The 25,875-nt window shown below is 39.0% G+C and overlaps 2 protein-coding genes across 2 annotated transcripts; one reads left to right on the forward strand and one right to left on the reverse strand.

Moving 5' to 3' along the window:
• Positions 1–1,412: 1,412 nt before the first annotated feature.
• LOC140930335 (inositol polyphosphate 1-phosphatase-like) lies at positions 1,413–6,099 on the reverse strand. The gene is made up of 3 exons (XM_073380018.1): positions 5,874–6,099; positions 4,149–4,422; positions 1,413–2,722 (listed from the first exon to the last, which is right to left on the reverse strand). Exons 1-3 carry the CDS (start codon positions 6,090–6,092, stop codon positions 2,028–2,030), a joined length of 1,188 nt encoding a protein of 395 aa, XP_073236119.1. The 5' UTR covers positions 6,093–6,099; the 3' UTR covers positions 1,413–2,027.
• A 305-nt stretch (positions 6,100–6,404) lies between these two features.
• Positions 6,405–23,949, forward strand: LOC140929323 (tubulin gamma-1 chain). Its single transcript, XM_073379125.1, has 19 exons — positions 6,405–6,550; positions 6,684–6,734; positions 6,904–6,965; positions 7,768–7,821; positions 8,490–8,603; positions 9,149–9,217; positions 9,903–9,982; positions 10,125–10,170; positions 10,968–11,048; positions 11,668–11,754; positions 12,125–12,170; positions 12,543–12,646; positions 13,358–13,411; positions 13,810–13,908; positions 14,492–14,566; positions 17,821–17,907; positions 19,639–19,754; positions 20,825–20,903; positions 22,881–23,949. The coding sequence occupies exons 1-19, from the start codon at positions 6,502–6,504 to the stop codon at positions 22,911–22,913; spliced, it is 1,386 nt and encodes a 461-aa protein (XP_073235226.1). The 5' UTR covers positions 6,405–6,501; the 3' UTR covers positions 22,914–23,949.
• The last annotated feature ends 1,926 nt before the right edge of the window (positions 23,950–25,875 follow it).

Genomic DNA, 25,875 nt, shown 5'->3' on the forward strand with positions numbered 1-25,875 from the left:
TATGGATTTCAAGATTAAAAAATTACTACAACCATAACCTATTACCTGCTATCAATAATTCCCAGTTGTTCATATAACTGTTAAATAATAATTTTGCTGTGGCATTCCATCCAAAAATAGGAATGCCACCAAAATTGTAGTTGTTTTTGTTGTCACTAAATAGATCCTTCCACATTTTTTTTTTTAACTTTTGGTAAAGAGCATTGAGTGAATATCTATTGACACTGCTGCAAAGAACACCTTAAAATATTTAACTTACCAAGTTGAAAGGTGATATGTTCAACGAGAGTGAAAGATATTGCTCCACAAGATTGTGCCATACCAACATACAAACGTCTGTAAAATTTCACGACTTTTGGGAGCTACATCTTAGTTAAGGGGTGGCGAATGGTACCTCGAAAAACGTGGGTCTCAGAAAATTTTGACAGGATCTCAAAATCTTGGAGGCGTTTTTGATAAGTCTCGAAGTCTCGTTTTTGCATGGTTTGTTTTTACTTTTTTTGAGTCTCAAAACTTTTTACCAAAGAGTCTCGGGCTCGGATTTCTAACTAGGATCTCAGCATCTCGGCGAGTCTCAGATTTTACCATTCTCCACCCCTTAGTTAGTTTTCAACAAATCACTATCAAACTTGGTAACTTTAGTAGCGTGCAAAGAAAGTAGTGTCCAATAGCGCGTGGCTAGTAGATTTTGCTATCAGGCTAGTGAATTCTGTTTTTAACTTGCCCGACAGGCAAGTGATGTTTTTTGAGGAATTCCAATAACAGAAGAACTGTGAAATCAATTCTGTCCATCAAAAAGCTTTTGGGGCTAGCTGAAATAATGACAATTGGGCTAGGAAATGCTAGCTTCAGCTTGCCCAAAAGGCAAGCTGTAAAAATGATTTTCTTTGCACCCTGTTTAGTAATTTGAAGGCATTCTTAACAGCTGTGTTGGTGGATGTTTTGCTAACTGGTCCCAGTCAGATGTTGAAAAAATGGTGGAAGGGCCTTTTATAAATTACATGTAGTTACTTTATAAAGCCAAGCCAGCTGGTGGTTTATCTCCTTATATTCAGTACATTTTCTTCTGCCAGAGAATTACATTATTTAGTGCCACAGCAATACTCTTAGTAATTCAACAACTCTACTGTTATTACAACTCTACTGTTATTACAACATCACTAGATATCATTTACCGAGTTTCCTCTTCCTTCCATTAAATTTGTTTTTTACAATAATTAACCTTAAACAGCTGTTAGGGGCTAACTCAAAATCTTCCAATTCCCCAAGCCTATAGGCTTCAAGAATGAAATGGACTAATTTATTTATTTAATTTATTTATATTCATTAATGATAATACCCCTTTGCTATTTTCCATTTAATTTACTTGAATTAAGGCCCACATAAATAGGTATTAATTTTTTGTAATAATTATTCCTTATTGATCTACGTGTGAGTAAATAAAGATTATTGTTATTGTTGTTGCTATGATACAGTATAAACAGGTATGACAAAATGAGGAAAGAGACAGGTAAACTAGACTGGCCATGTCACCAAGACTAATGTGTAAAAAAAAAACTGGACACATTGCTTCAGATTCTGAAGTTTGTAACTTGTTAGAGTGTGTCCAAGATTTTTGGAATGAATCAAAAGTTTCCAAGAATAACGAATATGAAATTGCCATCTACAACCCCTAAAATGTGCACAAATTCCTTACAGACATAAACTACAACAAACAATGCAGCAATGACTCTCATTTGGTAAATTATCACCTGTGGTCTCATTCCAGCTGGCACAGGGAATTTACCATTTTTGTTTGCCCCAAAGATCATGAGGTTGCCTGATGCATAATTTACTGGTAATAAATTAAATATAACTACAACTCTATGATATTCAGATAAAAAAATTATAATGTACATGTGACAATGGAAATAAATAGATAACTGAAAATACCTCTTCTGGTTTTTCTGCAACCCCCTCTAATTTTCTTCTTTGAAATAACATCTAATCTTTAGCATGTTATCATCAAAATGCAAATAGTAGTATCTTTACTTCAAATACTCCAAGAGTTTAAAAACTTTTTCAAACGAATGGAAAGCAATCACTCCATTGGTATTGCTCCATTTTTTCCCTTGTTTATTATCCGGTGTGTGGTAACTTATTTTGCAATTATTTAAACTCGCTTTATCAACTTCCTTTATTGCTGATCTCAATGAAAGAGCCTGACTGTAAGTTACCATACCACCCCCCATGGAACAAAGAATTGCATGCGCGGCACAAGTGTCCCACTTGAAGGAGGTGGCATGGGAAAGAATATAGAAATCTACATTACCGTCAATCACATTAAGAAGCTTGTGACCAACACCCGAAATTGTAAAAAGTTTAACACCGCAGGATGAAAGAGAGGTTTTTATTTCCTCCCGTTCACTTCCACTTATAGCTATTCTGAGGGCAGTAGCATCTAGATCTCTTTCACCTTGACATGATCTTTGGTCTGTGTTTCCCAGGAAATTACAAAGGTGCTCATGATATGACACTCCCCAAAGCCTTCTTCCTGTCCACCTATTATTATTTTGGCTGTCTTTAGTCAACACTGAAAATGGTTGATTGATGACACCAGCCACAGGGTCACCAGTTTCCCGATGAAACACACCAATAAGAACAGTAGCACAGGGTAGCCCTGAAACTACAACACCATCAACCTCTCGTGGAGAAGAATTGGACATGTACTGTGATGTACAATCTGTAAAGTTAAGAAAGTGCAGCATTAACAAACAAAGTGAAACAAACAAACAAACAGATTTCAAGCAAAATAAACATGGCATATGCCTGGAGGAGAGATTAGATAGATCTGAACCTTACATCACTTGCTCATGTGCCACAACTGTTAAAAAAATTACTGTCATTTCTTTGAGTAAAAATAACAAATTATTGAAAGTTAAAAAAGACTGGCAACTTTCTACTGAATGTAATCTGGGGACTGCTAACATCTGGCATTAAAAGAAAGAGTTTGAAAGGGATTAACATTGGATGATAGTGGTTATATACAATGCTAAGAGTTATACAACTGCTTAACATCAGCTGGACATTTAGGTCAGACCCCCCCCCCCCCCCCCCCCAACCCCCTCCTTAATGTCCACTCTTTTTTTTTGTTGCCCCAAAAGTCACTGCATGCCAGAACGAATACTGACATGCACTTGTGTGAAGATGTCAACGGTATCAACACAATTTACTGCACAATGCTCCAACCTGTTTAATTCTTGCAAAATCTGCATAACCGCTTTTTCTTCCAGAATCGCTGGTACATGGCCCCCATGTTTTGAAAGTATGTATTGAAAAAAGATTCCATTTGTGTTCACAAATGTATTTACAATATCAGCAAACTACGGTAACCATAATTTTTGGTATAAAAATATTTATTGGTGACTTTGGATAGAGTTCAAAAGATCACAATGTGCACTGCACAATTGGTCCTGCTTCCTCTTAAATAATGTCATGAGCACCGTTCTGCACGTGACCTAAAATTTATGAAAATGCATCAGTTTGCTTTTGTCCAAAATGCCCCGCACTAATGTCCACTCCCTTACCCCCTCCCCCACTAAATGTCCAGTTGATGTTAAGCGGGAAAAAAAGAATATGTCAATGGCCCCTTAGTATAACCTCACATTAGCATAACTTTGCAAGGAACGCAACTAATTTTTCCGTATATGATAATCAAATAGACCCTGGACTCTCTAGAAGACAACTTATTGTTCCTTACAGCCAAAGTACAACTTCTCTCACACCACTGGTAGCCATTATGCCAAGCCCACCGCCACAGCCTGACCTTTATTTCAAATTCATAAAAATGTACACACTGCATACCCTAGAAATGTGGGACAATAACAAAATTACAAAGTTGCACATTAGGTTTCAACGGCTCAAAAAACTGAAATCTTTGGGTGGGTGGGTAGGGGGTAAGGTCAGAAATGTTGGACACAACGAAAGCAACTGCCTGCCTTTTGGTCACATGACCCAAACCCAGGCCTTTCGGTCACATGACCTATACCCAGGCCCCAGCTGTGTGTGAGAAAAACATTTTTCACTTATTTTGTTAACGTCAGCCAGTGGAAAATTACCCTTCTTCTCTCTCTGCTGAATCTAAAACAGTTTAAGCGAAGGAATATTACCAATTGGATCAATCCAGATGGCAAGCTTCTCAAGTGGCAGCTCAAAATCTAGCTTATCTTCAAGGACCTGCATTTCATTTACTTCCAGTGCAGCATCATTGTGAATCAAACCTGCCAACAAATACGCAGCCCTCTCATTTCCACAAAGAACTTCTATCAGATGATCAGCTGTTGCCGATGAATCTTCTTTCACAGTTATTATGATTTCCTCACCAGTGCTGTTTGTAAATTTGTTTGATTCCTCGCCAAAGATAAAGCCACTGAGCTGAGGAAACTAAAATGAAGAAGGATGACCATCAATGAATAGTGTATGACAGAACGATAAAATTTATAATAACAACAATAGTGATAACTGTAAAGAATTAAAAAATCATCACAGTTAAAGACCCAACTTATGTAGTTGCGAAAAAAGCCTGAAAAGAAAGCTGGATTTTTCTAAGGCTTTCTTTTTGCAACTGCATAAGCTGTGTCTTTAACTACAGTGATCTTTGATATTGTATCAGTTTCATATTATTAATAGGCCTTATCACGGTTTTGACGAGCAGGCAACCGTGTGAGAAATTACAGTGTTTGTATGAGAATCAAATGTCCAAAAATTTCCGTAAAACGGCTGTTCTGAAAAAAATATGAATTGTAAACTAAATTTTCACTCCTAACAATTCTTCTGAAAAAATTTGAGGTCGTTACATGCAGCTATATGCGTTGGAACCACTTTTTAAAATTTTCTATACATTTGCCTGTAAACGTTTCCTGGGAAAAAATTGCAGACAAATATGTGGAAAATCTGAAGCAAGCGTCTGGAGAAATAAGCACAGTAACGGTCCCCAAAATTTGATAGTAAAATCCTTTGCTGTGTAGCTTTAGTTTACAGTTCATATTTTTTTCAGAACAGCTGTTTTACGGAAATTATTCGACATTAGATTCTCATACAAACACTGTAATTTCTCACGCGGTTGCCTACTCGTCAAGATGGCGTCGAAAACCGTGATAAGACCTATTCATATATTCAGGGTGTTTATTGGGCATCGGAGATCAGAGAATTCTCCATTTACTATGCAGAATTCTCCGGCTAACGGTCAATAGCCTTTGACTATTTTTTACTCAGATGTGAAGCCTCTTTAAAAATATTCTCCTGCAACATTACAACTTTCTCCTGCTACTAGAATTCTTAATGAAAACCCTGCCTGTCAAAGCAGTCCCCTGCCCCCTGACGAAAAAGTTACTATTTACTTATTAGGATTAAAAAATGCAAAAAAATATAAAATGTTCCCTTTTATCTCTATGCTGTTACTATGCTCATTTTTCCGATTTAAAAGAATTAATTAAAGTGAAAAAAGGTTTAACAACGTCGTTACGTTTTTATGAAAATACCAAAAATTTGGGTCAGTCGGACGATGTTAAATGGAGAATAAAAAGGGGGAATGGCCTAAATCTGAATCGGATAAAGCCCTCAAGTCACTAAATGACAAAAGGTTAAGGAGAGGGCAATAGGAGTTGATCTTATCCAGGTCTGTCGGCGCCCTTTAACGTTTAAGCTTATCGCTATTAACTTTAACCCGATTACTAAAGCTGATATTGATTCGGATTAATTTAAGCTTTAACACTTTATCCAGACAAATCTACCCGTATATGCCAAGACCGTATATGCCAAGATTTTCCGCGATGTACAGTAAGTATTATAAGATCCACGCCAGTAAGTAATCAAATGAACAGAATGTTTGATACCTCCTGGGTGACATCATGTTTGACAACCTCTTGGACAAGAACATCGGCTAGCGTCTTGAAATCGTGCACAAATCGATTGTTTTTCTCCTTTTCTTCTTTTTCTTCAACCATCAGCTCGAATAGTTCTTCTTGGCAGCGCCAAGCACGGGCGATTTCAGCCGATTTTTCGCTGGCTTGCAGCAAAACTTGAATAAGATGTTTTCCGCTTCTGGCCGCCATTTTGCATTTTTTTTGTGAACAAACAAAAACATCCGTATCAAAATGTCATCGCCAGGGAGGGGAGGCTTACAGACATTCATCAATAACAATACCTAATTTGGCACTGTCGTTCAACCAAATTTGTCTTTATCCTAATATTTAAAACTTTTAAAATGACTCTTGAAATTGGAAAAGATAATAATGCATTGGACTGAATTAAAGATCTTCCACTGCGACAATGCAACAATTTACTTCCTTTGCCCCTCCCCACTCTATACAGTATATGGGCCTAAGTGAACACCGCTGACAACTTGCAAATTTGCCGCCATTTTCGATTTTTCACTTCCACGTACTTCTACTGTACATTCCTTGTCGATTTTTATTTGTGTTGGGTGAATGAAATCGACAAGATCCGACAAAACCAAGCAATATGCCCCGTGAAATTATTACTCTTCAAATTGGACAATGTGGAAATCAAAGTAAGGTTACTTTACTTATGTTTTCATGGGCAAAAATCATCGCCAAATATGCATGAGCTATGTAAAATATATTGATCGGCTGCGAGTTTAGAAACTTAAGGTATATAAGCTAATGGCTTTGTTTTTTGAATAGTTGGAATGGAGTTCTGGAAACAGCTCTGTGCTGAACATGGAATAAGGCCAGGTGGGTAGTGAAAAAGAACACTTTCATGCAAGCAAAGTATTCTACTGTTTATCCAAGTTAAAGTTAATAATACACTTGATTTGATGGAAATCAGATCATATCATTATCTCATCTTGTAGTGATTCAATCAATTGCAAATTAATCCTATTGATTTTTATCGATCTATTAGATGGAATTCTTGAGGACTTTGCTACAGATGGGACTGATAGAAAAGACGTATTTTTCTACCAGGTAAAATGAGTAGAATTTACTGTCTGGGGTAACTAGTCATTTAGTACCCTGGTCCAGGTTGTTCAATTGTTAGATAGTGCTATCCTTTGAATAAATTGTTATCCGACCAGCGGATAAGTATTATGGAAACCAATTGCGTTACCCAGTGGATAGAGATTTATTCAGTGGATAGCATTATCCGCCTTTTGAACAACTGAGGCCTGGTTATCTATTCTGGTTATGGGAGGTGGGTGGGGGGGGGGAGGGTAAGGGGGTCCAAAACCTTCAAAACCTGTGCAGAAAAACATAACAGAAAACAGCATAGAGGAAAGTCAAAAAGTAAAGTTGTGTTACCAAAATGAATAAAAACTGCAAACCGCATAGTCTAGTAAAACTGCAACACTACAGGTTCAAATCAATATTACTTTAAAACCACACCAAAAATAGTGCAAAATTACATCACTGCCAATCTTGATGTACTCCTCATCCTTGGAAACTTAGACCTCCTTTAAGGACATTTTAACTCCCAAAGGTAAGGCATTTTTCCCCATTAATGAGAGAATAGACCCCTTCTATTTGCTCCACCAGACTGGGTTTAAATGTAACAATATGATCTAGGCAGCTCCGATCCCCGGAGATAGAGAGACTAACAAGGACTTTCTCAAAGTCCCTTGCATTTCATTTCCAGTTCCAGGCATAAGCATGCAAAAAAAACATATAAAAATCTAAGGCTTGCACTTTAATACCCTTGGGGAATTTTTTTTAGCTCATCTTGTGGACAAGTTTAAGACTGCTTAGTGATTATTCTTTTACTTTGATTTAGGCTGATGACGAGCACTACATTCCCAGAGCTGTTCTTTTGGATCTGGAGCCAAGGGTGAGAGAAAGATACTTTAGTTCAGAGAAAATTAAACTTTTAGGAGAGTTGAATGTTTTTTCTTAAATTATTACCAGGGGAAGTGATGAAATGAACTAAACAAAAAAAAAAATGCTCGTATCAAACGACATACATATGTACATACAGGATGCAAACTCTACATGCAGGTTATCAGTCAATTCAATCTAGCTTTCACAAGGCACTGTATAGGTATGTGTGGCTGAGTGGTTAACATCTCAAACTCGGGATCTGGGATCTGGAGGTCTGGGGTTAAAGCTTCTCCTGTCGCATTGTTTCCTTAAACAAAGAACTTAACTCCACTTTGTCCATCTTCACCCAGGTGTATAAATGGGTACCAGCTACATAGTGCTGGAGGGTAACCCTGCAATGGACTAGCATCCCATCCAGGGGGAAGTAGCAACACTCCTAGGCATGCTTCGTACTAAGGAAACCGAGATAATCTCCGGCTGTTTAGGCCTTTGGCTTGTGTGTGCCTTTCTCTTTTTTTACCTTCACAAGACCAGGCGGTTTGTTTGGCAGTGGTATCCAGGGAAGTAGCCATAACAAAAGCTAAGCAGGTTTTTGTTAGTCAAGCAAGCTTTCCTATTCAACAACATTCTAAAATTTTTTAGCTGTATTACAATGTCTTGTGGTTTTTTTTCTTTCAGGTTATTGATACCATCACATCTTCACCATATGCAAATCTGTATAACCCAGAGAATATGTATACATCAAAACATGGCGGGGGAGCAGGCAATAACTGGGCCAGCGGATATTCACAGGTTTAATTATTGTAAAATTTACTGAAACTAATGGCACTGTGATAATTATTGCAAGCAAAGTGTAAAAATATTAATGTTAATGATTAGTTGCGCTACCCTGGGCTGATTCAACTGGCCCTGTTTGTTAAAAAGTTGGATAACGCTATCCACTGGATAAACCTCTATCCACTGGATAGTGATTTATCTAACGTTTGAACAAGTTAGGCGTGGTCTACAGGTATTCTGCTGAAAGAAATCTCAAACAAATAATATTGTTTATGTCAAACATAACATGATTTAGAACCACATCTGGCTATTGACAAGGAAGCCCAAAGAAGTGGCACATATTTACTTCACCATGTCAAATCAAGAAGGTGATAATCTCTAGAAATCATTGACTAAAACAATCACAGAGAAAAAAAGGGGGAACTGCGAACAGTCTATAGGAAGTTTTGCTGACAAAATAAAAATATTACCCTAGCTTAATTCTCTTTCCACCCTCAACTGAATATTACTATTATTAATAATAAAAATTAAATTGATCCCGACGGTGTAATATTTTTTAGGCCGAACGTCTCCATGAGGAAACCTTTGATATCATTGATAGAGAGGCTGATGGAAGTGACAGTTTAGAGGTAATCTTGCCGAGAATTACTACACTAGTTTTTGGACCACTCTGTCAGATTCAGGGAATGAAAAAATTTTGATCTGTTACTCAACCCATTTGTCTCTGAACCGCCCGTGCAGATCCACAGCTTTTCCACTGCTTGTGATGTCGTCAGTTTTAACGTCAAGGACAACTTTGTCTGCTAACTTGTGCAGGGTGAAGAGATCTTTCAAACCATACCAGAATGAGCATGATTCAATTCAGACAAATACCATGTAAAGTTGCCCCAAAAATTCCCTTGAAAATCTTGTTCCACTACCCACCTACCTTTCCTTTTATCTAATCCTAAGATCCTAAAAACTTTCCCAAAAACTTTTCCTACCAAAATGAAGCCTGCTTAATTCCCAGCAAGAGAAAAAACAAGGCAAGAAAAGCTAAAAGAAAAAGTCAAGACTGCTGTGTCACTTTTAAACCCAATAGCTATCTATAGCCAGAGAGTGACCAGAAAACCACGTAGATTCAAAACGCATATTTTGGCTAAATTCCCAGAGGCAAATGGGTTACCTGATTATGTAATTTATGAAAATTTATACCTGGAAATTTATGGAAGTCTTCAATATTTTTACTGTATGTTAATTTGTGGACATAATGATAAAAATATTTCACTGTTTTAGAATAATTTAATTAATAGACAATGCAATGTTTGTTTACAGGGATTTGTAATGTGCCATTCTATTGCTGGTGGAACAGGGTCTGGTATGGGCTCATATCTTTTGGAGAAACTCAATGACAGGTATAGAGTCCTTGAATTACAGCTGTAATTTTACATCATCCACTCAATTTATGCTGTTTTTTTTTGGCCTTGCACTTGCCGAATTGACAATATACAAGTAACAACTTTTAAAATATTCAACTAATATTTTCTCTTTCAATAGGTTTCCAAAGAAGTTAATTCAAACATACTCAGTGTTTCCTCAACAGGTAATGAAATAACAAGAGCTAATCTTGGGTTAATTTTAGATTGAATTGACCACTGTACTTGGTTATAATGCCTTCACTCATTCAATGTTGTAGTGCATAGTTTTTGCATAGTTTTGTAAGAGGGACAAAAAATGGCTCATTGTGCCAAGATTAATGGGGACAAAATGGCTCTAGTTAGTGGTCGAGAGGGCTAGATTTCAATGTTGTCACCCTGGCTTCAAATCCTCACTCTAATCCTTCAGCCATGCTTGGAAATAACCAAAATCTAACCTTCCAGAACTGGGGTTGTAAACTTGTGTAGTTGCATGGGAAGTATTTGTTTCATAACCTGAATAGCCCCTAACAAGGAGAGCATATATAATGAAATAATTGACATGATACATGTAGGTGTTTATTCTTGTACAGTCCACTCTCTCTTAACAGACACCTCTATAAGACAGACACCTCTGTAAAACGGACACTTAGAGTTGGTTCCTGCCTTTCTTTACTCCTTTTATTTGACTCTCTATAAGACGGACACTTAGTGCTGGTCCCAAAGGTGTCCGTCTTAGAGAGAGTTGACTGTAGTCTTCTTTTAATTTTTAAGATAAGGTGTGGTATGGGATGTCCCTATACACCCCTCAACTCAATGCTGGGAGCAATCCCATTTGAAATAGGCACTTGAGTACTGGTCTTAATGTTGTGATTCTAACTAGAAATTACTTTAGGGAACATAGGAGTTGGGTCCAATTATTACAAGGTACTAAGACTGGCTGTGGTCTTGTCAAACATAAAAAGTGTATCATTATGTTTTGTAGGAAGACTTCAGTGATGTTGTTGTCCAGCCATATAACTCGATACTGACGCTCAAGCGATTAACTCAAAATGCAGATTGTGTGGTAGGTAATTGTACCTTGCACTTATGTATCACAAACATCAGGTCAGTGTGAGAAAACAGCCAACATTTTGCGATGCCACCACGGTTTCTTCACAAAATATTTTCTGAGAAATGAGCACAGAAATTCCCCACTGATGACATGTCACTACCAAGATCTGCGTTGCGCTTTTGATTGGTTGAAACAAATTTCCTACATGGCACAACCAATCAGAAGCACTACCCAGATCTGGGTAGTTACGCATCATCAATATGGAATTTCTACACTCATCTCTCAGAGGTCATTTTGCAGGGAAACCAGAGGAAGCGTTGTGAAATGTCAGCTGTTTTCTCAGGCTATCATCAGAGCTGTGAGTAATTTTTAAGTAGGCAAGGAAATGGAGAAGTCACAGGGAATTTCAAAATTTTCTGGTCTTGTCAGTGTATCTGGTTTCTATCAAAATAACCAGGACTAAGATTTATAGTGATATCAAGACAAATTCTCAGCCCCCAGCCCTTGATGACAACTCTGAATAATATTATTTTGTGGTTGATTAAATCAGTCACATTGCTATGTCCTACTGTCTTGCAGGTAATGTTTGGCTCTTGTGAATTTTAAGTTGAGTGTTTTAATTATTTCTTAGGTGGTCCTTGACAACACAGCCTTAAACAGAATAGCTGCAGACAGACTGCACATTCAAAACCCAACATTTTCCCAAGTAAATCAACTGGTACGTGGATTTTACAATCTTCTATAACATTATTTACTTGGTCTTGTTAAATTTTCTTCAGGAGAGCTTTTGTGCTAAAACATGATATCTTCACTCTCGCATGGAAATTATGACATATTATCTTAAAACTACATGTGAAAAGATCACCCTTGCTATGGCTACATTGCACTTTTTGCACCAAAAAAAATAAAAGTGAAATGGTCTGGTATTTCACTTGTATTTATATATAGAACATAATGGCGGCTTGGAGATACATGGTCAAAAATATTTCATGCCTTCACTCATGAAATATTTTTCAATTCAACACTCAAAGATAAATTTCTTATCTCTGTGTGGCCATGTAATATCCACAATTTATTTTTTAATCTAGGTATCCACTATAATGGCTACAAGTACAACAACTCTAAGATACCCAGGTAAGAATTTTTAAGCATTAAAAAGTTTGCTTGGAATATAATCTTTTGTGATTCTTAGCACCAGGCTTTTAGCCAGACATTAAAAACTGGCCGTCCAGAAGGCATGTTTTCCCGTAAAATTATAAGAGATTAAGTGAATTTTCCTCGTATTTCTTCCAAAAATGGGCATCCATAGGACTGCTGGCTAAAACTTTGCTCAGCACCCAGTAATTTTTAATTTCTTTATGTGTGTGTTAAAACTTGATGAAACTCCAGCAAACTTTAAGAAAACATTAATTTTAAAACAGGCAAATAAAAAGGCTGCTTTCCAGCAGTATTTAATAAAATATCAATCAGTTATTAGCACTAAGTGGTCTGTTTACCATCTTTCAGGTTATATGAACAATGATTTGATTGGACTGATTGCATCACTCATTCCTACTCCACGACTGCATTTTTTAATGACAGGATACACACCACTTACTACTGACCAAAAGGTATCTACATGTATAATGGTTTATCTGAGTTGTGGTTCAATCTTGGTTTAAATGTGGCTAAATATAATAATATTTAGGAAAAGTCAACCTCAAACAAATGCTGGTCAGCAGTTTTCCCAACTGTGCTGGGGTGGCGCGATGCCTCTCAGCAGGGGCATCTCATGACTTACATACACAGTTGCTTGCTTGCAGTTCTTCGCAAAGTGTCTTTGCTTTAACCTTGTTGCCTGCCTGCCAATTTTGTGCTGTGTTTTACCTGACCCTCCCTCCCCCTTTATTTTAGGGCTAGGTAAGTATTAGTTGGTAAGTATTCCACTTATTATCAGTTCAGTGTGACTGTACCTGGTAAGGGCCACTTGCAGGGTTGCCATGGATACCTCCTTCCTCATGCTTGAGCATTGCCCAGCTCAATCATCCTTTTACAAGGCCACTTACTAGATTTGTACATGACATGTGTCCTGTGTACTGCTAGTATCAGTAATGTAAAAAATTTACTGCGTTTTGAAATCTGTGTGTGACATAATAGGGCCATTTATACGAAGAAAAATAAGACGCGTCTTACATAAGACGCAATGTAAGACGCGTCTTATTTTTCCTCGTATAAATGGCCCTATTGTCTACATTCTTTCTTACCCCCTTGTTTGGTGTTGCAATTTTCAACTTAACAGAAAAAAATAAAATAAAGACATCGTTTATTTCTTCTCTTTTTAGGTTGCCAATATCCGTAAAACAACAGTTCTTGACGTCATGAGAAGGCTTCTGCAAGTGAGTATGTTAGACCCTTGCTTAGTTTTTCTAACTTTTGACATGGACCAAATAGAAAAAGTCAGTCAACACCACTGGAAAGAGACCCTTGAAGCCAATAAAGTTGCCGAGTTTGAGAGTGATTTGTTGAAAGCTACAAAGATACAGCTCTGCAAAATCACAAAATTTTACAGATGTGAATATGTTACAGGTGATATTGGATTTCAGGTTAATAATCTATCTATGTTGATTCTCTATTACCTTTGTAATCCAGCCCTGGAATAAAGAAAGTTTGACCTGTTCCATCCCTCTTTGCCCCCACCACCACCACCACTGTATAAAAGTCTGTTAATTTTTTCAACTTTGTGTGGATACATCCTTGCTTGCTACAAAAATATCACTGTCTTTGTCCCTTTTAGCCCAAGAATGTAATGGTTTCAACCCTGCGAGACAGAAAACATACCCACTGCTATATCTCTATTTTGAACATAATCCAAGGTGAAGTCGACCCCACCCAGGTGTGTTACAGTTCATTCACTAATTGAAACAAGATGTTCTTGGAGCGTGACCTAGGGCATCAGTAGTAGGAGTTTAGGGAAAACTAAAGCTAACTTGTGGATGGTTATAGCTTTATTAAACAATTAATAATACTAATAATAATAATCAATGGAAGAAGAAGAGGAGGGAAAATCAGTTTTATTTGAGGAACCAGGGATTTGCAACTCAACCACGAAAAACACCTTTACCTTTTGGCTGGAAAATATTTTATTTATAAAAAAGACAAATACGCAAAATACTTAACGTATTTTACGCCAAAATTTTTAAGATGACTCCAGTGAGGTTACAGAGGGAGTCACTTTGACTCACAGAAATTTTCGGTCGTAAAATAGTTTTTTCCTTATCTTTTTCAATAAATACAATGACAGATACATGTAGAGAACTTAATAAGATTATCCAAAGCTGTCAAAGGTTTTTTTTTTAGTGGAGAGTTTCTTTTCAGGATAAAACTGAGTTGTTGCATTAGTTGGTGTAATGAATTAGAGAAAATGCAAGTAAATGTGTGAGTTATTTGGCTGATATTCTTCTATTTTTGTGATTTAGGTTCATAAAAGTCTTCAGCGCATCAGGGAGAGAAAACTTGCGGAGTTTATTCCTTGGGGCCCAGCCAGTATACAGGTTTGAACACAGCACTAATCTAATAGACCAAGTACCTTTTAGGCTCGTTGCAAACGGACTCAACATTGTTGGCCAACAACTCCCAACACTTTTGGGGCTTGTTGCGTCCCTTTGTACGTAGCTAAAAGTTTGACCGGTTTCAAACGTTGTGTAACAACTCCCAACAACACGCAACAACATGCAATAGGGTTTGCAAACGGATGCAACATGTAACACGCTACAATGTTGGGAGTGGTTGGCCAACAATGTTGTCTCCGTTTGCACGTGGCTTTACGACACAAAGGGGTTAAGGCAGTGCTTAAAAAAAAACGTGAATTCCAGCTTGTCCTTTGGGCAAGCACCCCTCACGTTTTGCTCCCGCGGGGCAACTACTTGGTTGGGTTAGCCAATAGGGAGCTTAAGCAACGAGAGCGGTAAAAAAGCAATAGCTTTTATTGGCAAAACAACAACTTTGCACGTACATCTCGCTTTTTTTGTACATTTTTTAGCCGTCGTTGCACGACCACAACGTCAAAGTGCCTAATTTCACGTTTCCTCGAGGACGGGAACACAAGACAACAACTTTCCTTTTCTTTTCCTGAACTTTGATACAGTCCTTTGGAATTCAACTCCAAAAAAAATTTGCCAACATTTGACGAATTAAACGAGATGGAATAAGCGCGATAAAGTTTGAAGCGGTGCAAATTCACTTTTTAAGTGACGTTTTCTAGCCGTCGCCGTCGTCGTTGCTTAAGGTCCCAAATGCTTTAGTTGGAGGACGACATGTCTGGACCCATTGGGTAACTCAGCTTTAAAAGTTACTTGCCCAGCAAGAAAATCCTACTTGTCCTGGATGACTGGACGGGACATTTTTTGAGCTTTGCAAAGTGGCTCTGTCAAGCTATTTGCTATGTTTTTAAAAACCTATGACTTTGCTTTTTTTTTTTTTCCAAAAATAATGGTCCAGTGTTGTTATTAAGAGCTATATTTAAGTATTGAAACTGTTTCCTGTCGTCTGTTGCAACAGATGACATGAATGCACATGGATAGAAACTTGAAAAAGTTGGCTCAAGCTTTTCAAGTTTTAATGATATTCCTGAAAATCGTTTGATATCGTCTTCATAACAATCTTCATAACTCTACAAAAGCATTTTGTTTTTTGTTAAAGGCACTAAGTAATGACTTTATAAGCACAGAAGGTACATGACCGGTTAAATCGCCCAAAAGTCATCTCGCCCGAAGTCATTTCGCCCGTAATCAGAGTTATGTCGCCGGACGTTTTTAGTTAAGTCGCCCGAAAGTCATCTCGCCCAAAGTCAAATCGCCCAAAACCAGAGTTATATCCAGGGTTTTCAACAGTTTTTGAAGTAGGAGTTGCGTTTATTTGAGTAGGAGTTGCATGCCCCCCCAGGAAATTTTGAATTTCTAGACTCTTGGAGACGCATTTTCCCGCATTTTGAGACGCAGAACTAGCAAATTTTAGATATCGAAAATACTGATAAATTTTGATGCTTTTAGTAACTTTAACCACAATATTAGGGTACGCTTTAACCACAATCAGGGTTTTTATGTGGCATATTGTTGTAAGTTAATATTTAATGTTAAGATTTGGATTTTAAGGCTTTAGTATGTTAGTCATTGTATAGGAATTTATTGTACCTGATGATTTTTACCGTGTATAAATAATGATTAAAGATTAGATTAAAGATTAAAGATTAGTACATAATTTGGGTCGAAAAAAGTAAAAGTGATTAAGAAACAGCGAAGGTAATTGAATTTTCAATAACCAACAAAAGCTACTTGTGTATACTTTGTTCATGTGGACCCATGTACTTGGATAGCTGTTTGTCCAGTCTAGACAGAAGCATTTTTTCTGCGCCTTCTCTTGATGCCTGGAAAAGGCTCAAAAACATACTAAAGCTATACACGAACTGTTTTAAACTCAAACAAAATTTACAATTTTGAATATCCTTATTACTTATCGATCACAAAAACCGTTCAGTCCTACTTCATCATTCAATTGAAGTGAAATATGGTAGTATCTACAAGTCAAAACATGGAGAATCTTTGTCATCTGAGAAAAAGACTTAGTCAGAAAAGTCCTCACTATCATCGTCATCCTCCCATCCACTGTCATGTGCTTCACTGTCGTCCGATTCGCCATGCTCTTCATCTAGGCAGAAGACTTTTGCTACCACTTCTTCTTGTTCTTTCTCCTCAATTTGAACTATTTCCTCTTCCGTTTGCGTACCGGCATCTGCTTGGGTAATCTTCGGGAAAACATTACATTATTACCTGCAGCATCCTTTTTCTTTTTCCTGTTTGTCACTGTCTTCGACCACATCTCCCGTAAACCACGCTGTCGCTTTTCTGCCATTTTGCCGTGTTCTTTGAGACCAAATGTGGCGTTTTATATAGAGTGGCTTCAGAAACCGCTAACTACAATGTTCCCTGTGACTGAGACCCAGTCTTCGACTCGTCCTCAACGTTTACTCAACGTATTACGCAGAAAACGTATTTTAAAAGCAGACTCAAGCGATGTTTTGGCGAAATTCTCCAGAAAAATTTCAAGTTTGCTTGCTCGCAACAGCTTTGTGAACACTTACCACTTTTTATCAAAAGTTTTATTTATCATATAATTTACCTAAGGGAAAGTAGGCGTCGCAAATCAAAAAGTTGCCGTCGGATGCGACGGCCGACGGCTGATTTTGAAAACACTGTAATATCGCCCGAAGTTTTAAGTCAAGTCGCCCGAAATTTTAGTAAAGAGTGTGTGTTCGTTATTTAAGCGATAGTGCAACGAAACAAGCAGGATAGTTGTGTAATATAGTCTCGTTCTTTAAGCATTGATGCTATGGTGCGACAAAACAAGCGAGATGAATGTTAGTGCAACAGATCTCTTTCTTTATGCGGTGATGAGACGAAGCAAGTGGAATAAATGAGTAATACATCTTGTTCTTAGAGACTTGACGAAACGAAACTGGTGAGTTTAAGATGTTTGTGTGTTGTTGAGCATTATAAAATTTCGGGCGACATAACTTTGGTTTCGGGCGAGATGACTTTCTAGCGACGTGACCGTAAACCGCTCAGAATTGGCCTAAAACAGCAATATCGTTGTGAACCTGCCCCTTAAACTGGCTTCCAGTTGAAACTAGTCAAGTATACCCAAGAGATTTCATTAAACTGATTATTTGAATCAGTTGAATGCATTTGTAGTTGCTCATGACTTGTGGTTTGATCATGGTAATGTTTGATAATATTTTCACCCCTTGTAGGTTGCTCTCTCCAGAAAGTCGCCATATGTGCAAACAGCACATAGAGTGAGTGGTCTGATGTTAGCCAATCACACCAGCATAGCAACCGTAAGTTAGTGCAATAAGTATGTTGATCATGATCATCCGGGCGATCGTAGTCCTGAATAGGACTGTTGTTGACAGTGACTGACGATTCGATAACCTGTGCGGTAGTCATCTTCAGAGTTAAAGTGAGCTGTAGCACTTTGACCACAATGGCCTTAAACACTCTTATTGTCCTGATTGGCCAGTTAAGTTGCTTTGTCCTAAGTAACCTGAGGTCAGGCCCAATTTTAGCAGCTTCCATATATTCTCACTTACGTGGTCGCGTTAAAAAAAACGGATTTAGAGCCTGATCTCAGGTTATGTCTTAAGTGACTGGACAGTTGACAATTTGACTAACAATAAACGACTGTCCAACTGTGACAAAAGACGGATCCAAACGCACCAATGACATTTAAGAGTCTTCATAGCCAATAACATCACGGCTTAAGTGACCAATAACATCCCGAGGTTTTTTGTCGTTTCGCCTACGAGTCGTTTCGCTTTGCTAACTTCTGAAGTCGTTCGCGTACGTGTTGGGTCATTTCCGAAACAGCTTTCGCCTGATCAGTGGCATTTTTTTGTATCATGGCTGAGCGAACGAAGCATATACGTGCGCAGCTCTCGTTTCGTTTCTTACCGGAACGACGTAAGACGTTTGCAAACTGGACGTTACCGAAACAACTCGTAGGCGAAACGATCGCTCACCCATTGCGACAGTCCTATTCAGGACTACGCTCACCTGGGAGATCATGCTCCACCTTCTTATGAAATGACTCGTGGGTTCAAAGCTTTCACAGTTTTGTGGTACAATGGTACCGATTTCTTGAATGACTATTTGTGGAAAAGGAATTCAGTTTGTGTCGTTAGCTTTCTCGAGAACGTTTTGCGCATGTTGTTAAAAGGGGCAGCGGCATTGTGAAGAGAATGGAAAATCTTAAAGATGTATTTGCAAACAACAAAATATGGCTTAGGCCCGGTTCAGACGCCGAACCTCGGGGTCTGAATCAATTAGGGACGCCTATTTCAATTTGGAACGGCTGAGCCGTTTTTCCCGCCTAGCCCGGCCGGGAATTCCGGCTTTGGAGTGACTTTGGAACGGCGTTGATTCAGACGCCGAACTTTTCATGTACCGAACCAAATGCATAAGTTATTACAACATATTTTGTAAGTAGTTTTACCGAAATGAATGTTTTTTCTCCTTTTGAATTTAGTTCGGCTGGAATTAAGGTCGGCGCCTGAATCAGTTCAGTCGGTCTAAATAATTTGGGTCGGCCTTAATTCGAATAACGTTCGGCTCACGAAAAGTTCGGCGTCTGAACCAGGCCTAAAATGTTCCTGTTTTGTACAAAAATCACTCCACAAAAACAATGAAATTTGACTGATGCCTTTCGCCAGGTACGAAGACAATGAAAACCGGGGATCGCAACTTGCAAGTTCTCACGGCTTAAAAAAAACGCAAAAAAAATTGCTGTGTTTGCTTTCCTTGCGAGTGGCTTGACGTGCCCCTTGAAACTCGAATTTTTTTGGAAACCACGAAAGTTATTCGCCATTTTATAAACATTTTTAAGTATTCATTGATGTATAGTAACTTTTTTGAAATACAAAAGTTCACTACACATTTGACGACAGCCTGTGTACAGCCACTCCCTTGGCTTAAACAAACTTGTTTGTGGGGAGGAGGGGGGCTGTTTAACGCAGACAGGCTATTAGACGTCAGTACGATTATAAATCACTGATCTCTTTTTTTTTCAACAGGTGTTTGAAAAGAGTTGCCGATTATTTGATAAATTGCGTAAAAGAGAAGCTTTCCTGGACAATTATAAAAAAGAGGAGATGTTCAAGGAAAACCTGGACGAATTTGATGCGTCCAGGTGAGTTATTTATCAAAGACTGTACCCATCCAAAGATGAAGGGAACCTTGACTGAAACATAGGATTGCTTTCAGTGTGTTAAAACACCGTTTGCTCACGAACTTTCAAAGGATTGTGGTCAGGTTTGGCAAAATTGATTTCCAAGGTTTACAACTCTGATAAACACAACTTTACCGAAAATTAGATGAGATTCGGTAGATTCATTCTCTGTGTAAATTGGGAGCGTTAAGATCCGAGGACGGCGACGGCAGTGACATTACGACGCTGAAAAAATTCATTCGAATTCCTTTAATCTTCTTCGCGATTACTTCAACTGACTTTAATTTGTAGGCGAATCCTCCTGAAGGTGGATTCCTAAGAACCATATCCAAGTTCAGAAAGAGAAAGAAAATTTCGTCGTTGCTTCTTTAAGATGATGTTACACGAGCCGGAGGTGATTGGCAACGACGATTTTTAGCGCAACACAGCGTTGCAACATTGTTACGACATTGTTTCGAATAGTTACAACACTGTTTCAACATTGCAACGCAATGTTGCGCTATAAATCGTCGTTGCAAATCGTCCCTTGTAACATCACCTTTATGTCCTCTATAGTCGTAGTCGTGCAGTGACGGCAAAGAAATGTACAAAAAAGCGTGATGCACGTGCAAAATTTGTTGTTTTGCTAATCTAAGGCCACGTTCAAATGACACCGGTCGAAATTCGACCGGCTCGTTCACACGGGACTACTAAACATTTTCGCTCTGTTCACACGGATTATTTATCACTAATTATATAACTTCCGTAGGTTACTCGCAAACCCTGAAATTACCTCATCGCGTACTTGCACGGCGCATCCTTAGTCAGAACTTTTTCCTTTAAATCACATCAGTGGTATAGTAATCACTTAGAACGACCAGACCTTAGATTACGTACTAATTTAAAATCTTAATTTAAGTAGTAATACTTTTACTTTAATGCATTTTTTGTTGTTAAAATATTTTACATAAATTTAGATTTTGTTTCGTAAAATTTAACTTTGGGTACTCGTAAGGTTATAGAAAGGCTTCAATGGTTGGATCTTTTTACAGAGAGGTTGTCCAGCAGTTAATAGAGGAATACCAAGCGGCGACAAAGGCTAATTATATCATGTGGGGAACTCAACAACAGGTGAGAGAATCTCCCTCTTACTGACCGCATAACAGTCCTTTTCTCCTCCAAGAGCATCCTTCCCCGCCGTTATGTGTTGTATTATGCTGTGTCCGCACTAATTTAGAGTAAGAGTAAAAATTTCTTATCCACTTGTCCTTCGGACAAGCACTATATTATATTTTGTTGTCGGAAACCCAAGAGTTCTTGTCCAAAACGTTTTGTTCAAAACTCGAAACTCAAAAACAATCGGGCATGTAATGTTTCTTAATCACATTATTAGCCTTGAAATTGTTCTTGACTTGAACCTAAATATAACATCAGTAACGTCAAACAGGCCTGATTACTAAGGCCAAGTTCCTGAGCCAAACGGAGCACGTAAAAACAAATGAAGTGGCCGCAGAATCGTGAAGTTAAAGGGAATATTTTAAACCTTATTTCGTCCAACATGAGGTTTGCTTTTATGATTAATTAGATAAATTTCAATTCTACTGTAATTTGAAGTCAATTTTCAACTGTTCCCGTATTTTTTTTATATTAAAATGTGCTTGTCCCACGGACAAGTCATGTCAAAGGTTTACATGTCCGAACTAAATTTCTACCTGTCCCGGACAATCGGATATAGATGCACCCTGTCTATACCGGACAGCCCTTGCGCTGGCATGAAAACCACATCGGATAGAGCTTTTATTCACACATAAGTGCGGTGATTTCGAAGCGCTTTGGTTGCGCCGATCCCCCGGGAGGAGGGGGGTACTTCCTTATAAGAGGCTAATGGGGATGTGCTGCTGGGTGGGGTCGCATTTTCACGACTGATTGACTATAATGGGGTCGCATTTTCAATAGAGTTACTTGAATGGGGTCGCACATTTTTGGATTTTTGGGGGGTAAGAAAGTTCTTCATATTTACGATAAACAAACGTATCAGAATGTTTGAACTACAGAAGAAAAGTAAAGTGTTCTTCATTCAATCTAAAAAATGGGTCAATCCATAAAGATAGAAAGTGACTAAGTTGAGATCACGAAAATCACATATTTATCCAAAAGTGACTAAGATGGGGTCTATAATTGGCCGCAGAATAAACTATGATGGGGTAGGGGCTCTGAGGGGCCAGCGGCACGTACCCAGCAAAAATTAAGCCAAGTACCCCCAACCCACCCCCCACCCCCCCCCCCCCCCCCCCGCAACCCCGGGCGCCGATCTTGAAAGTGGATCGCCACCTATCGGATCTAGTGTTCCTGTGCTATCAATTCAGTGTGAACAACTGTTCTTACTGGGCCGGGTATTGTTCAAGTCGCCATGAGAGGCTCAGTATCCCGTAGAGTGTAGACATATCAGACGTTTACGTTCAGTGGACTTAGCTAGCCTGCGAACAAGCTCTTCATTTGGTAGCCTGTTCCCGCTGTTACCGGTCGTTTTGATACAAAGTCGTTTCAATACAAGTTAATTCCTTCGAGGTGTAGATAGTTTCACGTACGTGGAAAGAAAAGAACGAAGAATATTCACCCAAAATGTTGTTCATCTTCAATTGCAGACTTTACTTGAAGTGATCAATAAAATCTTTGTGCAATTTCACTCCTTGAGTTCGTAGACGACTTGTATCGAAACGACCGGTTTCCGTTCCAGGCGTTCAGACATTAGAGCGCGGCGATCAGATGGTGGGAGCGAGTTACTCGTACGGGGGGATTACGAGGGGAAAAAGGGGGGCTAGAGTGAGGCTTTTCCCTTTCTAGTCTCACCTGTGTTTTTTTCCCTCGTCAGTTTTTCGCCCGCGCTCTACTATCTTAGTCTCTTTAACAGGCTATTCTTTTAAGGAATATTGTGAGTCATGCGCGAGTGGTGCGCGCAATAAGAAGCGAGGACGAGGAGCGGGAAAGAAAGGACAGCTCTCTGCTTCCTCTACCGCTCGCTCACGTGTTCTCTCGCGGCCAGCTCGCAGTTGACATGCACGAATTATAAACGTCTCAACGAAACTTTTACTTTCTGTCGGTTCACAGGGAGCGTCTGGTTCAGATGTGTCCAAGGTTTAAAGAACAAGCTCAGAAGTAAACGTCAGTTCCACCGCTATCTTGTTGGAATGAGCAACATAAGGGTTTAGTTGTGTCCCTGTTCGACTCAAGAGAGAGGCATGCAGAAGATTTAATTGCCAGAAGAAAAACTTCATTAGTTCGGAATAGCAACTAAAATTTAGGAATAGATGCAGCTGCGTCAATAGCGCATTGCAGAGTATCGCTTTGGAGACTATACATGACCTAATCTCGACCCCAGATCTCTCGTTGACGAAGCGTCGTCAACTAGAGATCTGGTACCACATTCAACTGTGGATGAAATCCCAAACGTTAACCATTCAGTAAAAGCTGCTAAGCAGTACTTTCATGTGGCGCTGCTTATTATGATGTGCAAGGTGGTTCTAACTTTTGAGTCTGTGGATGAAAGCCTTAAGTGTGACCATTCAAATAAAAGCTACTGAGCAGTACTTTCCTGTGGTACTGTTTATCATGATGTGCAATGTTGTTCTAACTGTTGAGTCCGTGGATGAAATCTTTAAGTGTGACCATTCAAATGAAAGCTATTGAGCAGTACTTTCATGTGGTACTGTTTATAATGCTGTACAAGGTGGTTCTAACTTTTGAGTCCGTGGATGAAATTCTAAAGTGTGACTATTCTAAAGGAAGATTCTCAATATTATTTTCCTGTGGTACTGTTTATCATGCGGTACAAGATGGTTGTACCTTTTGAGTCGATGGAGAAATTTTCCGTTTCAGCCCGCTTTTCGCCCTTTCCCCACTGCGGAGCTTGGTTCCAGGCTAGATAAAATCCTTAAGTACGACCATTAGAATGTAGCAAATGCAATACTTTTCTGTGGTGCTGTTTACTATTTTGTACAAGGTGTTTCTAACCTTTTGGACCATGAGTGAAATTTACGCGAGTGGGCACGAAGATTCTATGTAATTGGCTACCCGTCCAGACAAGATAGGCAAGTCTTGCCCGCTGGGGATTTCCCGCTTCGTTCCCGCGAAAAAAGTTCAATACTTTGGGATACAATAAATTTCGCATCTGTCTGTACTTTTGTGCTTGCTTTACACGGCGGTTTGCAACTTCAAATTGGAAGTTGCATTCATTCGCTTTTCCATACTCAGCGCGAGAACTCAGTGTCAATAAAAACTTTTTGTATATAAACGAGGGACACGTTATGCCAGATTGAGTAATAAATAAACACCTTTTATTCGCTTGTCTTGTACGGGTAGATTTAGCAAAGACAATGTGACGGCACTGATGACGGCGCGCGCAAATCAAAAACTCGACTTGACCAATCGCAGAGCGACAAATCGAGCAGCCTGCGAGTACAGCCGTTTCTCCTCGCTTGTCGTCGCTAAGGACTCTCAAATAACTCCCACTTCTCTATTAAGCCCCCCCCCCCCCCCCCTCAAATGGGCTTGAAATAAATAAGCTCCCCCGACCCCACCCCATTAGTGAATACTAATGAAATTTAGTGAAGATCTGACTGAAGAAAAATTACTTCGAGTTAGCGGGAGGTTCGAGTTACCGAGGGTAAAATAACAGTAAATGTATGAGGGAAATCAAGGGGAAATCGATTTTGGTGCGAGTTAGTGCCGGAGGGTTGGAGTTATCGCGAGTCGACTGTTCCCACAATCGATTCATGCGCCTCCTCTTCCCGCCCCCAAACCCGGGCCCCAAACCTTCACAGGAGGGTACTTTCTTAGTGGTAAAAACAAATCGGCGCGTTTCAACCATTTTTAATTCCACTCAAGAACAAAATCCAGTGTCATATCTACATGTTAAACAAAAGCTTTGGTTTTTCATGTTTAAGCTTTTTTCCCGTCTTTGGCAATGAGTAATCCTCTCTTGGTATCACAAAACGATAACACTTTTAGCTCTAAAAAGTCAAACAAAATCAATTATTCGGAGAAAATGGACGTAATTTTAAACAGAATAACAGGCAAAAATCTAACAGTCCTTTTACCTAGATATCATGCCCTCTACTTTCTCTCACCTATGGATGCTGACCCTTACGGGGTCGGATTACACCTCCAACTCCTCCATTCCCCACAACCTTACAAGGTGCGCAGTCCCTGACTTTCACTGCCATCCAATGCAATCTCTATGCATCGACAATAACTCCCGGGGGGATACTTAGGTTAATTTTTGCTGGGTATGTGCCGCTGGCCTCTCAGAGCCCCTACCCTATTATAGTCTATTCTGTGGCCAACTATAGACCCCATCTTAGTCACTTTTGGGAAATGTGTAATTTTCGCGATCCCAACTAAGTCACTTTCTATTTATTTATCTTCCTTTAATTGAATGAAGAACACTTTACTTTTCACTTACAGTACAAACACTCTGGTACGTTTGCTAACCGTAAATATGAAGAACTGCCTTATATACCCCAAAAATCAGAAAATGTGCCACCCCATTCTAGAAACTCTATTGAAAATGCTATCCTATTATAGTCAATCCAGTCGTCAAAATGCGACCCCATCCAGCAGCACATCCCCATTAGCCTCTTATAAGGAAAAGGAAGTACGTCCCTCCCCCCTCCTCCGAGCAATAATTCTTCTCTGGTCACTACAGTTTCCTCGCCTCCCAAGACCACGAAAATTAAAAATGGTCTTCAAATGCCACACAAACCTTATGTAAAAACAATGGGTTAACCCGACAAGCAGCAAGATCTTTTTGAACTTCATTCCCAAATAACATTTCCTGGCTCAGCATTACCTTGTTGTAAGACAGGAAGGTAGGGAAGTCAAACTGTACGGAATTACATTTTCAGAGATAAATAAAATACAGTCAACTCTCTTTAAGACGGACACCTTCGGGACCGGCACTAAGTGTCCTTCTTAGAGAGATGTCCGTCTTATAAAGAGTCAAATAAAGGGAGTAAAGAAAGGCAGGGACCAACTCTAGGTGTCTGTTTTACAGAGGTGTCCGTCTTATAAAGAGTCAAATAAAGGGAGTAAAGAAAGGCAGGGA

Source organism: Porites lutea, chromosome 3, assembly GCF_958299795.1.
Source record: "Porites lutea chromosome 3, jaPorLute2.1, whole genome shotgun sequence".
In the NCBI taxonomy this organism is placed as follows: Eukaryota; Metazoa; Cnidaria; class Anthozoa; order Scleractinia; family Poritidae; genus Porites; species Porites lutea.